General features: G+C 39.4%; 1 protein-coding gene across 1 annotated transcript in view; it reads left to right on the top strand.

Moving 5' to 3' along the window:
- The first annotated feature begins 286 nt into the window (after positions 1–286).
- EBF2 (EBF transcription factor 2) overlaps positions 287–11287 on the top strand; it is a 175614-nt gene continuing 164613 nt past the window's right edge. The window contains exons 1-5 of the mRNA XM_054017368.1: positions 287–735; positions 3179–3335; positions 4354–4417; positions 4758–4813; positions 5161–5234. Coding sequence (XP_053873343.1) covers positions 605–735; positions 3179–3335; positions 4354–4417; positions 4758–4813; positions 5161–5234 — 482 coding nt within the window. The 5' untranslated portion in view covers positions 287–604. The remainder of the gene's footprint in view (positions 736–3178; positions 3336–4353; positions 4418–4757; positions 4814–5160; positions 5235–11287) is intronic.

Raw genomic sequence — 11287 nt, 5'->3', positions numbered from 1 at the left:
CCCGGAGCTGGAGTTATTAGTGTATATCAGCTTTATAATTGTCTGCAATCCTCCAATCGGATGAGTCTATGCAAATAGAGTCCCCCTAATATGGAAATCTGCTCCGCCCCCTTCCTAGTATGTTTTCTCCCAGTGCTGTAACCCATTGATGGTGACTAGCTTGGGGAAGCATCCTGGCTTCCGCAGTTTGGTGTGTAATCAGACTCTTGCGCTCCATTTCTTCCTTTCTTTCACGATTTATCGCGATTTTTTTTTTTTTTTGGATTAGGCAGCAATCAGTCCTCTCTTCCCGGTGTCTCTGAGAAACAGGTGATCCTGGTTAACAGCGGTCAGTGTTTGGATGCTGTTTCCTCGCCGGCGTTTGCAGGATGATAGGACCGGGCGAGCCTGAATGAGAGCAGAACTTTACTTTGCAAGAGGAAAAACTTTCTATTTTGTGGGGAAGGCGTTTTCACCAAATCCCGTAGCTTCTAAAAGCAGAAGAAGTTGGTTTTAAAGCTGGACTTCTCCACTGGTTTTGGGATCTGTGTGTGCGTGTCAGTTTCAAAAGCGGTTGCATTTTTTTTTTTAAAGAAACGGTGGCCGGTTGGAATAGACTTTTTAAATGTTTGGGATTCAAGATACTTTAGGAAGAGGACCCATTCTGAAAGAGAAATCTCTCGCTTCTGAAATGGATTCCGTCAGGTCCTGGGTCAGAAATGTTGGGGTGGTGGATGCAAATGTAGCTGCACAAAGGTAATCGAGACTCGTGTTTTCCCGTTTGAAAGCTCCCTTTCCGCCCGCTGTTGTTCAGACTCGCGACTTCAGTTTACTTCCCCGCCCCAGTCAGGGAAAATTCAAGAGGGCAAAGCTGTAGCGAGGGACAAACATAACAGAGGAAGTCAGAGAGCAGAGATTGGACGGGGGAGAGAACACCCATACATAGCAATACAAGCGAACAGTACTACTCTTTAGATCCTTCTATGCCCGAACGTCTGACTAGGAATGTTCTTCCGGCTAAACGTAATGGCCATGCCTATTTTGATCCAAAATCACCTTGTTTTCCTTGATCCCAGGGCATACTTTGTATAGCCAATGTCACCCTCCTCCCCACTCAGGCTAGATGCACAGGGTTAGGCAGAAAGCGAGCCCAGCGTGGGTTTGAGTAACGAGGGAAAGGGGAGATACCTTTACCAAGGTTTTGTCAAAACTGCCGGTATCAGCCGTGCAGCAGAGAGCTCTCATGCGGATGATCTGAGTGGAGTCCTTGACCCTACTTACTAACTCCTCGCATTAGTTTTGTCAACACAATTTAGATCTCAGTGCTGGCTGGAATATAAAACCTATACAACCTCAGAAGAGGATGCATTCTTGCTTCTGTTTGGGGGATAATCTCTCTATTCCATATTGCCAATAAATGCTCCAGTGCCGCGTTCTCTTAGTTATAGACTTCCTCTCCCTGTTTGTTTCTCTTTTTATGAGGGAGAGACAGGAACGAAGTCCCCCCCTAAACAAAATGCGTTCCTCAAGTATCTCTTTAGACAGCCTTCGGGCACACGTGTAGGAAGGGGCTGAATCGGCCCGAGAAGAAAGTTGAGGATAGAGACAACTTGATTTGAGGGACATACAACCGCGTTGCATATACGTTGGGCTAGGAACCAATATACAAATACAGCCCTATATGCCCTCACCACCTCCATCTGATCTCCATGGAAGATCTTTCAAGCAGCATGAGAGGGGATGTCATAAATTTGTTTTTTTTTTTAAATGACTATTGATAGTTTAATTAATATGGGGAAGAAAAATACCTTGATGGGGAAAGCGAAAGTAAAACAAATGTTAGATGCACTGTAAGAAATCGCTAATTCACAGGAGCTAATTGATCGGTGTTCGCATTGGGACGTCACTAATTATTCTAGATGTCTTGTAAAAATACAGTGATCAAAGTTCTTATACTCAAGATGATAAAAATCAAACTATTAAATTGGCGGGGCGGGGGGAAGAGGATGAGAAGGGGAATTGTGTGTTGCCCAGTCACATTGTACCTGTCCAGTTGGAGTTAGAAATAAAGGGGGATATTTGTAGCTTTCCAAAGAGTCAAATACTTTTTTCAAGTCTGTGAAGCAACAATATTAGATGAATTCATTTCAGGGATTAAATCTGGAGAAAGTAGGAAAACTTCATAGCGATGCTATAAGTGAGAAATCTTCTTCACCGTATCTGTCTTCTGTGCCTTCCATAAAAATCGACATAAAGAAAAGAGTGGAACCCATTCTGCTAAAAACCTAACCCTAAGATTTAGTATTTCCATTGTATGAAAAGATCCCGAATAATTCAAACTCGGTAAATGCACGGAAGAAATCACCGCATATTCTGTAGAACGTGTGACAAAAATCAAGCAACCCGTGTTTAAATTACACGTAGTTAATCCACAAAACGGCACCGGGGAAGACCCACACGTTGTTTCAAATGGATCAGTAACTAAACAATATGAAATTGGTAGAAACTTCGCTGCCGAGGAAGGTAGGCACATTGCTTGAAACCAGTTGCCTTCCCACCTCAGTACAGACACCTAGTTGGGAAAAGATTTTAAGAGCGTTGACCTGGGCTAAAGGAAAAGTGAACTCAGTAGGAATTTTATCATTTTTCAGATTCTTTAGCATTTATATTCTACGTTTATTGTAGTATAGACACACCCCTTGCATTGTACCGAACAAATGAGTATGAAAGGGAAAAAGAAGATGGATCAGAGGAGATTATCAAATATTTCTCCGGTTTTGGAATAATTTATCTTGCAATCTTTCCTTTTAATATTCAGGTTCTGTTAATTATTCTTCTCTACAGAGTGGAAATCAAGGCATAAGAGGGGAAATTATTTAATAAAGTTTCCAGACGCTAACATTTGGGAGAAAAAAGTTCTTCATTTGGCTGCCACCAAAATTCAAGCAGGCTTCACTTTTATTTAATTTAGTGTTTTTAATCGAAAGTGATGTGGGTGCACAAAGGTGGAGAGGAAAGCACCGAGATCAAAGTCATTGATAACAATTGACTGTTAATAACCCAGTGTGCGACATAGACCAGGAGACTCTTACCCCCACTCTAGAATCATTTTCTGTGTTGATCTTTTTGATTGCTATGCCACCTTTAATTCATTTGTTTCTCTCCCTTCTCTCCCCAATTCCATCTGTTTCCTTCACAGCGGAGTAGCTTTGTCCAGAGCCCACTTCGAAAAACAACCACCTTCCAACTTGAGGAAATCCAATTTCTTTCATTTTGTACTGGCTCTCTACGACAGGCAGGGGCAGCCGGTGGAAATAGAGAGGACCGCCTTTGTGGACTTCGTAGAAAATGATAAAGTAAGGCCTGTCTATTTTTCTTCCTTTCTTACCTCCCCAAATTTACCGTCCCCGCACACCACTTCTAGTACCTGCCCTTGTAAAGTAGTGTCATTCTCAGCCACCCTTTCCATAACAACATAACGATCCCTGGTTTTGTGTTCAGGGGTTAGGTAGCAGGACGAGGGCTTAGTCCCCTGTTCTCAACATTCTCTCCTCCTTCGCTGTAATTAACAAGGCTTGTTAATTTCTGCCAGCCCGGGAGATACAATGGGAATTTCATACATCCACTTAAAATAAAACAGAATACAATCACACAGGGGTCCAATACATTTGTATTTTTTGTTGTTGTTGTTGCATATGCCGGGTCTGCCAGGTTTTATTAGTATTCTAATCGAGCTGGAAGAGCGAGCTGTGATTTGTCATATTATCTGCTAAGCCTGTTCTTTTCAAACTCCAAAGTCAATGGCTGGGTGTCAGAAACGTTTGCTCTTGAGTTTTAGATCCAGGCTTCAAGCAGTTAGAAACCTTCTTTCTTCCCTCCAAACTATGTTTGGTTTTAGTTTAGTTACGGGCAAGGACTTTTAATTATGAAGGACGACATGAATAATTGTCTTCTGATGAATTACAGTCGCAGTTCACCTGAGAGATTTCCCGGTAACATAACCTTCAGGAAAGAAATACCGATAATGACTTATTGTAAAACTATTTCATTATTTTGCAGGTACAGTTTTGTTTAAAAAAATACCTGCCAGCGTCGGTATGTTAGCCTGCTTAAAATGTGTAAATTCACCCGATAAGGGAAGAGCGTTTATGTTATAAAGTTGGGAGCTTTATAGCAAGTGGAAAAGTTTCTGCAAATGCCACAGGAAGGGATGTCTGTCCTGGGTCACTTGGAAGGTTAATTTATCCCAATCAGCGGATCCACCTCTCAAAGATCTTTCTTTTCACATGCATTAGTGATTTGCAAGCGGGTTGCTTTTGTGCTCCAACAGCACCAAACAAATTCTGGGACAATATTTTTAAATCTCTCTTTCAGGAACAAGGCAATGAAAAGACCAATAACGGCACACACTACAAACTTCAACTCCTTTACAGCAATGGTAAGTCACCTACAAAGACGGCGGCGGGAAAGAAGGGGTTGGGAGCGAAGAACCCATGATAAAATTTTAGACCTTGCAGAGATCGCTTCTATAAAATACACTGAAGTCCCTTTGTCTCTTTTGGAAGCAAAAATTCTCAATGTGGATAGTTGCTTTTCAGGTCTGGCCAACATGACAGCCTTTAGTAAACCCATGCTTTGAAAAACATCAGCCTTAGACTTGTAGATGATGCTTGATAGGAAGTAAAACGAAATAGAAAAGTTACAGGATGGCTTAGATAAGTAGGGGAAACAATCTCTGTGACTGTTGGATTTCCTATTTCTTCCCATTCTCTCTCTAGGTGTCAGAACTGAACAGGATCTGTTTGTTAGGCTCATCGATTCAGTCACTAAACAGGTGAGCTGAGGCCGGCTTTTGTGTTGTACAATCCTCACTCTCTCATTCCCCTCTCACTCTGTGCTTTATTTTCTCCTTCTGGGCGTCTGTATTGCATACCTTAATTTCCAGTGCATTTGAAAAACAATCTCTTAGCCTCTTCCTTCCCTCAGTGATCCTGGGATCTTAACAGTTTTTAAGTGACACTTGGTTATATGCATACTGCCTACCTTGTGCAAAAAAGACTTTGAGGGTGGGAATTACAAGCCATAGTGCTTTGCAGTTTTTAAAAACTGAATATTACAAGAAACAAACAAACAAACAAACCCAAAACCTCCTCCATATACTAATTTCCCTAATTTTCATAGCCCATCACTTACGAAGGACAGAACAAGAATCCAGAAATGTGCAGAGTTCTGCTTACTCATGAAGTCATGTGCAGGTAAGACAATTTTATTGGTGGCATAGGATTTATTCAGTTAATAAGAGTAAGTTTGCTTCCAAAGATGCTAAAGGGGTTTTCCATATAAGTTGTAGATATGAGGAGTTTTGTTTTTGGGCTGAGGACACTCTTCCATAAGAATAATTTCTCTTTGCCTGGATACAACATTTTGGTTTGTGTTACATACCAATTTATTTAGTACTACAGATTTGGAAACCCTGCCTAAGATCTGAACTGCACTATTTTTGTTCTATTTTGCACTGGGTTTGGACAACAAAATGAAAGGGCCCAGAATTCCCAAGTTTGTATTTCTTAAAGCTTTTCCAGTTTCCCCTTCTAAAATGATTACTGTCAGTTTCCAGAACCCACCTGAAAATTAGAAAGAGCTCCTGATTTATTTTTCCCAGGTTACATATTTTAACATTATCAATTAAATGAACATAATTAATGTCCTTTAGTTCTGTCCCCAAAATACATCTTTGAAATAATTTTTTGTTACAAGCAATACTTACGGAACTTCTGCTTTTTGTAAAATAGACAACAAATTTAGGATGTTGAAATGATAAATTAAAGGATAAAATATTGCTATTGATGTTTTTAATAACATTTGTGTATGTCTTTAGGTACATGTATCTTATGTATGTACATCTTGCTTCCATGGTAACTTATTATTTTTCCTGCTCACATAATTACTGTTTTTGATACATTTAATAATGCAAACAGGCAATGTCCTTATATTAAATTGTGTTAAATTGTGCACAGAATGGTCTTTCATAAAATGAAAGGCAAACCCAGCCTTGACCTTTATTAAACACGTTTGTGATTTATTGTAATAGGTTTTTTTAAAAGCTCTTGGATCGAATGTTGCTTGTTTTAAAAAGCACATTGCACTAATAATTTTAAGTATTGCCTTCTAAGTGAATGATATAGTAAAAGCAATTTAACAGGATAGAGTTTGTTGCTGAGGAGAACGTATTTTTCACATTTTTCAAAAGGTAATGGAATAATTGGTGTACCCAGGAAACTGCAATGAGGGTGAAGTATGCAAAAGTGTGTGTGCATACATACACATGCACATGTATGCAAAACTTGCCTCTTATATGTCACCCTCATTAACTGAGTAACTCTATACAACTACTTCTGAACATTGCAAATATTACTTTCATAGATGGGTGTATTTATAGGTGTGATACACAATTTGCTTTTTGTTTTTACATAACATACAATTGGCTCTGTGCATATGTATATATTAAAGAAGAGTGAAGTGGGGCATGTTACTTTTTGGTTTCTCTTAAAACTTACGTATTTATTTTAAAATATATGCTATCCCTGTTTGTGAAAGGCTTGACTTATCCATACTTAGATAATCATTGGAGAAGCAAAATCTTAGTATTTCTATACACCAGGGTCTCTATTTTAATAACAAAATGACAGCTAGTGTAATCCATTTTTTTCACTCCAGCTGGGTAGAGAGAGAATCTATATTAAGAGTGGGGAAAAAAAACAAAACAACCTCCTTTCTTCAAAACAAAATGGACTGATCTTTCCTTTGACAATAACCAACATTTTAAAAGTACGAAATAAACTCTCTGATAAGCTTTTGTATACTGGTCTTCCATTGATGCCTATAAATATATTCCATGCTTGATTTAAGGTAATGTTCTACAAATGTAAACCATTATTCAGTTTGTACTAAACTCCTGCTTGATAGATTAGCCAAGGAAGAATTACAATTCAGGGCTATCCTTTCCACATAAGACACAGATTAGTGAACCAAATCAAAAGCTCTGTGTAACCTAATCAAGACATTTGATTTTTAAATGTCTTGTTCAGAGATACTTTTAAAACAGGATGCTGCCTATTTTGAAGAGGCATTATACCGTCATTTTGAATAATACCAGGGGGAATGAATGAATCCAACTCTAGTTAAACTTGACATTTTTTAAGCACAATAATCAAATCCCCCTCGCTCTATGCTGCTTACGTGGTAGCATCAATTTTTAAAGCCCCTACTTTAGTTTGCATTAGTAACAGTACATAAAACATTAATGTACTGTGCCCACTCTGAGGTCCAAACTGATGCCTGTTGTTGTTGTTTTTTTAAATTATAGGGTTTGTTTTCTTTTTCTTGTTAGTTACAGGTAAATACCCTTTTGATCTTTTGATTTGATTTGTCATAGAAAATCACTCTGATATTCATGCTGGATACAGACAAGTGCATCCAAAACCTCCTTACATCTTCTAGTCAGACAGTGACAGATGTATCCTTAGCAGGAAAGTTGTCTAAATATTGATGCGGATGCAACAATCTGTCATATCAATTGAAAGTTTAAAATCTCAACTCCCACCCCCCACCCCACTGTATAATGAGTCCCTTCAGTTAGAGCTCTTTATTTATTTATTAATTACAGTTCTGAAAGTTTTAGCAATAGGCTTTATGCATTTGGGCTATTACAGTGTAAAGGGAACTGTCTGTCTGAGGTGGCGGTCTCTCTGAAATATACAGTATCCTTTTCTCTCAATGGTAGGAAATCAAGGTAAACAGTCTCTTCTCATGGAATAATGGTTTGTCGTCCTCTTGTTCTACCAATTATCAGCTAAGAGAAAACTAGTTGTTATGCTTCTGCCAGCAGCCCGCGATTCCCTCAGTGTGCAGAGGGTTAAAAGGTATTATAATTTGAACAGAAGTAGTCTCAGGGCCTACAGCTGGCTAATAACAGAGTTGTATTGAGTGCAAGCAAGCCCCACAGCTGTGACTTTCGCCACAAGGCTCAGACTAGACAGGAGCTCTAATCAGCTGGGCCAGGCGGCCACTGGGGCCTGTGTCTTTATCGTCCAGATGGTGTGAATTTAGACACTTTTGTTATGCAATTGCAGGGAGGAGTTGGGAAGAAGAAAACAAAACAAAGGCCACCATGCTGTGAGCTTATTTGAGTTTGAAATTAGAGACAGATTTTTTTTTTTTTTTTTTAAAGTTGAGGGCTGAATTTTAAAACCATTTTAGTTGGGCTGGTGGGTGGCAGGGGGAGGGGATGCATAAGTCTTTCTTTGATATGGGGCCTTATGGGGCATCTAGTTTCTAGGGCTGGTTTTGTTGTTTGTTGCTTTTTCACCAGTATGCTTCATATTGCTAGACTTACTGTATCCTGTGTGGATATGAGAAAATGACATAGCTCAAAGCGTGGTAAGGATTTATTTTTATGACCATAAGAAGTCTTAGGCCCTGATCCTACAATTTTATGCAAGTGAGTAATTCCAATGGGACCAAAGTAATGACGTGTGTGTGTGTATAAAGTTATTCAGGTGCTTAAATATTAGCAGGATCAGGGTCTCAATTTCCACTTCAACCAACGTTATGGGCCCAGTACTGGAGTCAGTGAGATTTTTACCATTGATTTACCTGGGAGCAGGGTCAGCCCAGTAAGGAACAACTATTATATAACAACCCAGTTGGAAGATTGTCAGTATTTAAATGCCATAGTGATAGGTCGTTTGAAGTACCTTAGATAGGGGGGACCTGAAGATTTGAGATGGACTTCAGCTGAAACTCCTGACTGGAATATCCTGAAATTTTGGAAATAATCTGATCCACAACTAAACTGGTCATCTTGTGGAAAGGGGTGGTCCTTTCAGGATAAAATATTTCATGTGTTGTAGGGCTCAGAAAGTACTAAGGTGAGAGGAAATAGTTTAGTCATCTACCAAAAATGTGCTACACTAGAGGCAAACAATGAGAAAATGAATACACCTCTACCTCGATATAATGCTGTCTTCGGGAGCCAAAAAACCTTACCGCGTTATAGGTGAAACCGTGGTTATATCGAACTTGCTTTGATCCGCTGGAGTGCGCAGCCTCACCCCCCCGGAGCACTGCTTTACTGCGTTATATCCAAATTTGTGTTATATCGGGTCGCGTTCTATCAGGGTAGAAGTGTATTTGCAAAGTGCTTGGACATCTTCAGGTCAAAGGCATATTTTTAGTAACATATAATGCTTCAAAGCTCATAAATGTGATAAGAAAGTTTGCAAAATAAATCTAACAATGAGATGGGTTTATACCAGGAAGCAGGTATGTTGCATCCCAAATCTGCGTAATTTAATCTAAACAACTCTACAATGTGCTGACAAGCTTTCTTGGAAACATGTGTGGACAAAGAGATTTGGTGTAGGTACTATTGCTTTACTCTGTTTGTGTATTATTGTGATGTTATAATCTGATGTGTCTGTATGAGTTATATGACTATAGGATACCTTTTGAGTATTATTGCAAAGAAAAGAACTGGTTTTTGTTTGTTACAAAAAAAAAAAAAAAAAAACACACCAGTGTAAAACTCTTTTAAAAACAGAGCTAGTTTTTTTTTTGTTTGATAGTGGCAAAGAATATACTGCATTAAAAATGAACAAGAGATTTGCTCCTGATTTCATTTCCAACTGGTCATAATATATGCTGCTTTAAAATAGAAGTCAACCCTCTACTCTTCTAAATGAGGATTTTCTGTTTATTTTTTCTTTAGAATAGAAAATCTGAAATCTTTGATTTTTATTACCCAAGTATGAAACTTTGTCTAAATGGCCAATGGGCAGTGAAACTTACATAAGGTGCACTCAAAAACAAGTTAGAAATGGGAGTGAAGGGAGGAGAGAGAATGTCTCAGCCATTGTAAATTGTTATAGCTTCACTGAAGTCAATGGAGCTATGACAGTTTATACCAAATAAGTACCTCCCCCAGAGATTCTCATATATCTAGTGAAACCTTTATTTTTAAAGGAATGGACTCAATGGATAACTGTGGGATTGAGGCAAAGGAATGCAAAAAGTGTCAAAATCATTCACGTTAGAACTGCTAATGAAAGAGATCTGCTTGTTGCATCCCACCTTGCTGGGCCGTGTAAACTCACAAAGGAAAAGCCAGGCAGTTCCTGTCACGCTACAGCTTGCCGATCGAATGCATGTACTTAAAATGCTTAATAGCTGTGAGGTGGGAAGTTTTACATCCCTGTTTATATTTTAAGCATTGTATATCTGAGTATTATTGACTTCAAAAGAGTTAATCCTTCATATTCTATTGCCTTGGACTCATTCATGCATTTTTATCTGTTTTCAGAGCAATTCCCTGCGGAAAGCAGCTGTATTCAGGCTAACTAGGAATTTTGAAAATGCGTTCAGCCCCCTCAAAACCACTGCACATAAAACTGAACAGTCTGGGCCAAATTCAGCTCTCGGTTACATTAGCGTAAATCCAAATAACTTCATGAAAAGGCAATGGGACTAGCTGCTTGGATTTATGCTGGCGTAACTGAAGCTGATCCACTGGCAGTTGGGGCAGAAGGGAATTTTGATACAGTGTGCTTAAATGTTAAGCCGTTTTGCTGATTAAATGTTGTTTCCCGCCGCTAACATCCTGGTTATGTCAAATGGAACTGTTTGATTTACCACAGCATCAGGATTCTCTTAACACGTCTAATGGGCTTGCAGACTGTTGTTATGAACTGCTTTTATAATGTAGAGATAGCAAGCCCTCCTCCCACCCCCCACAATGTATGTGTCAAGCTACCACATCCTTAGCTGGCATAAATCGGTCTAGCTCCATTGAAATCAGTGGAGCTGCACTGGGGTATGTCAGATAAGGATCCTGCCCTTTGGTTTTCAAACAGAATGGGCACGTACAAAGGTCCTGATCTGGTGCCGAGTGCCCCGTCTACATTGACGGCAATGAGAGTTGAGTGCTCCGTTACCTCCCAGACTTGGGCAGCAGCGCTCTCGCAGGATATATGTGCATGCCTGTATATACGTACACAAGCTTACATGCACACACATAGTATGCGTGTGTGTGTGTATCTTTTAAATAAAGTCCCTATGCCGCACTTTAATCATTGTATCCCTTTGGGGCAGGGACCTTGTTATCTTGCATATGCTTGTAAAGCCCTAGACATACCCATGGGAGAGAGAACTTGTATGTTGGGTCCAAATTATATTGCATGTTCATCAGAGAGAGGCTCATGCGTACAATTTCTATGCCATCACATTGCTGACCACACTGTATAAACTTTTT

The sequence above is a fragment of the Malaclemys terrapin genome, chromosome 2 (assembly GCF_027887155.1).
Source record: "Malaclemys terrapin pileata isolate rMalTer1 chromosome 2, rMalTer1.hap1, whole genome shotgun sequence".
NCBI lineage: Eukaryota > Metazoa > Chordata > Testudines > Emydidae > Malaclemys > Malaclemys terrapin.
This window is presented reverse-complemented; position numbering and strand designations above follow the sequence as displayed.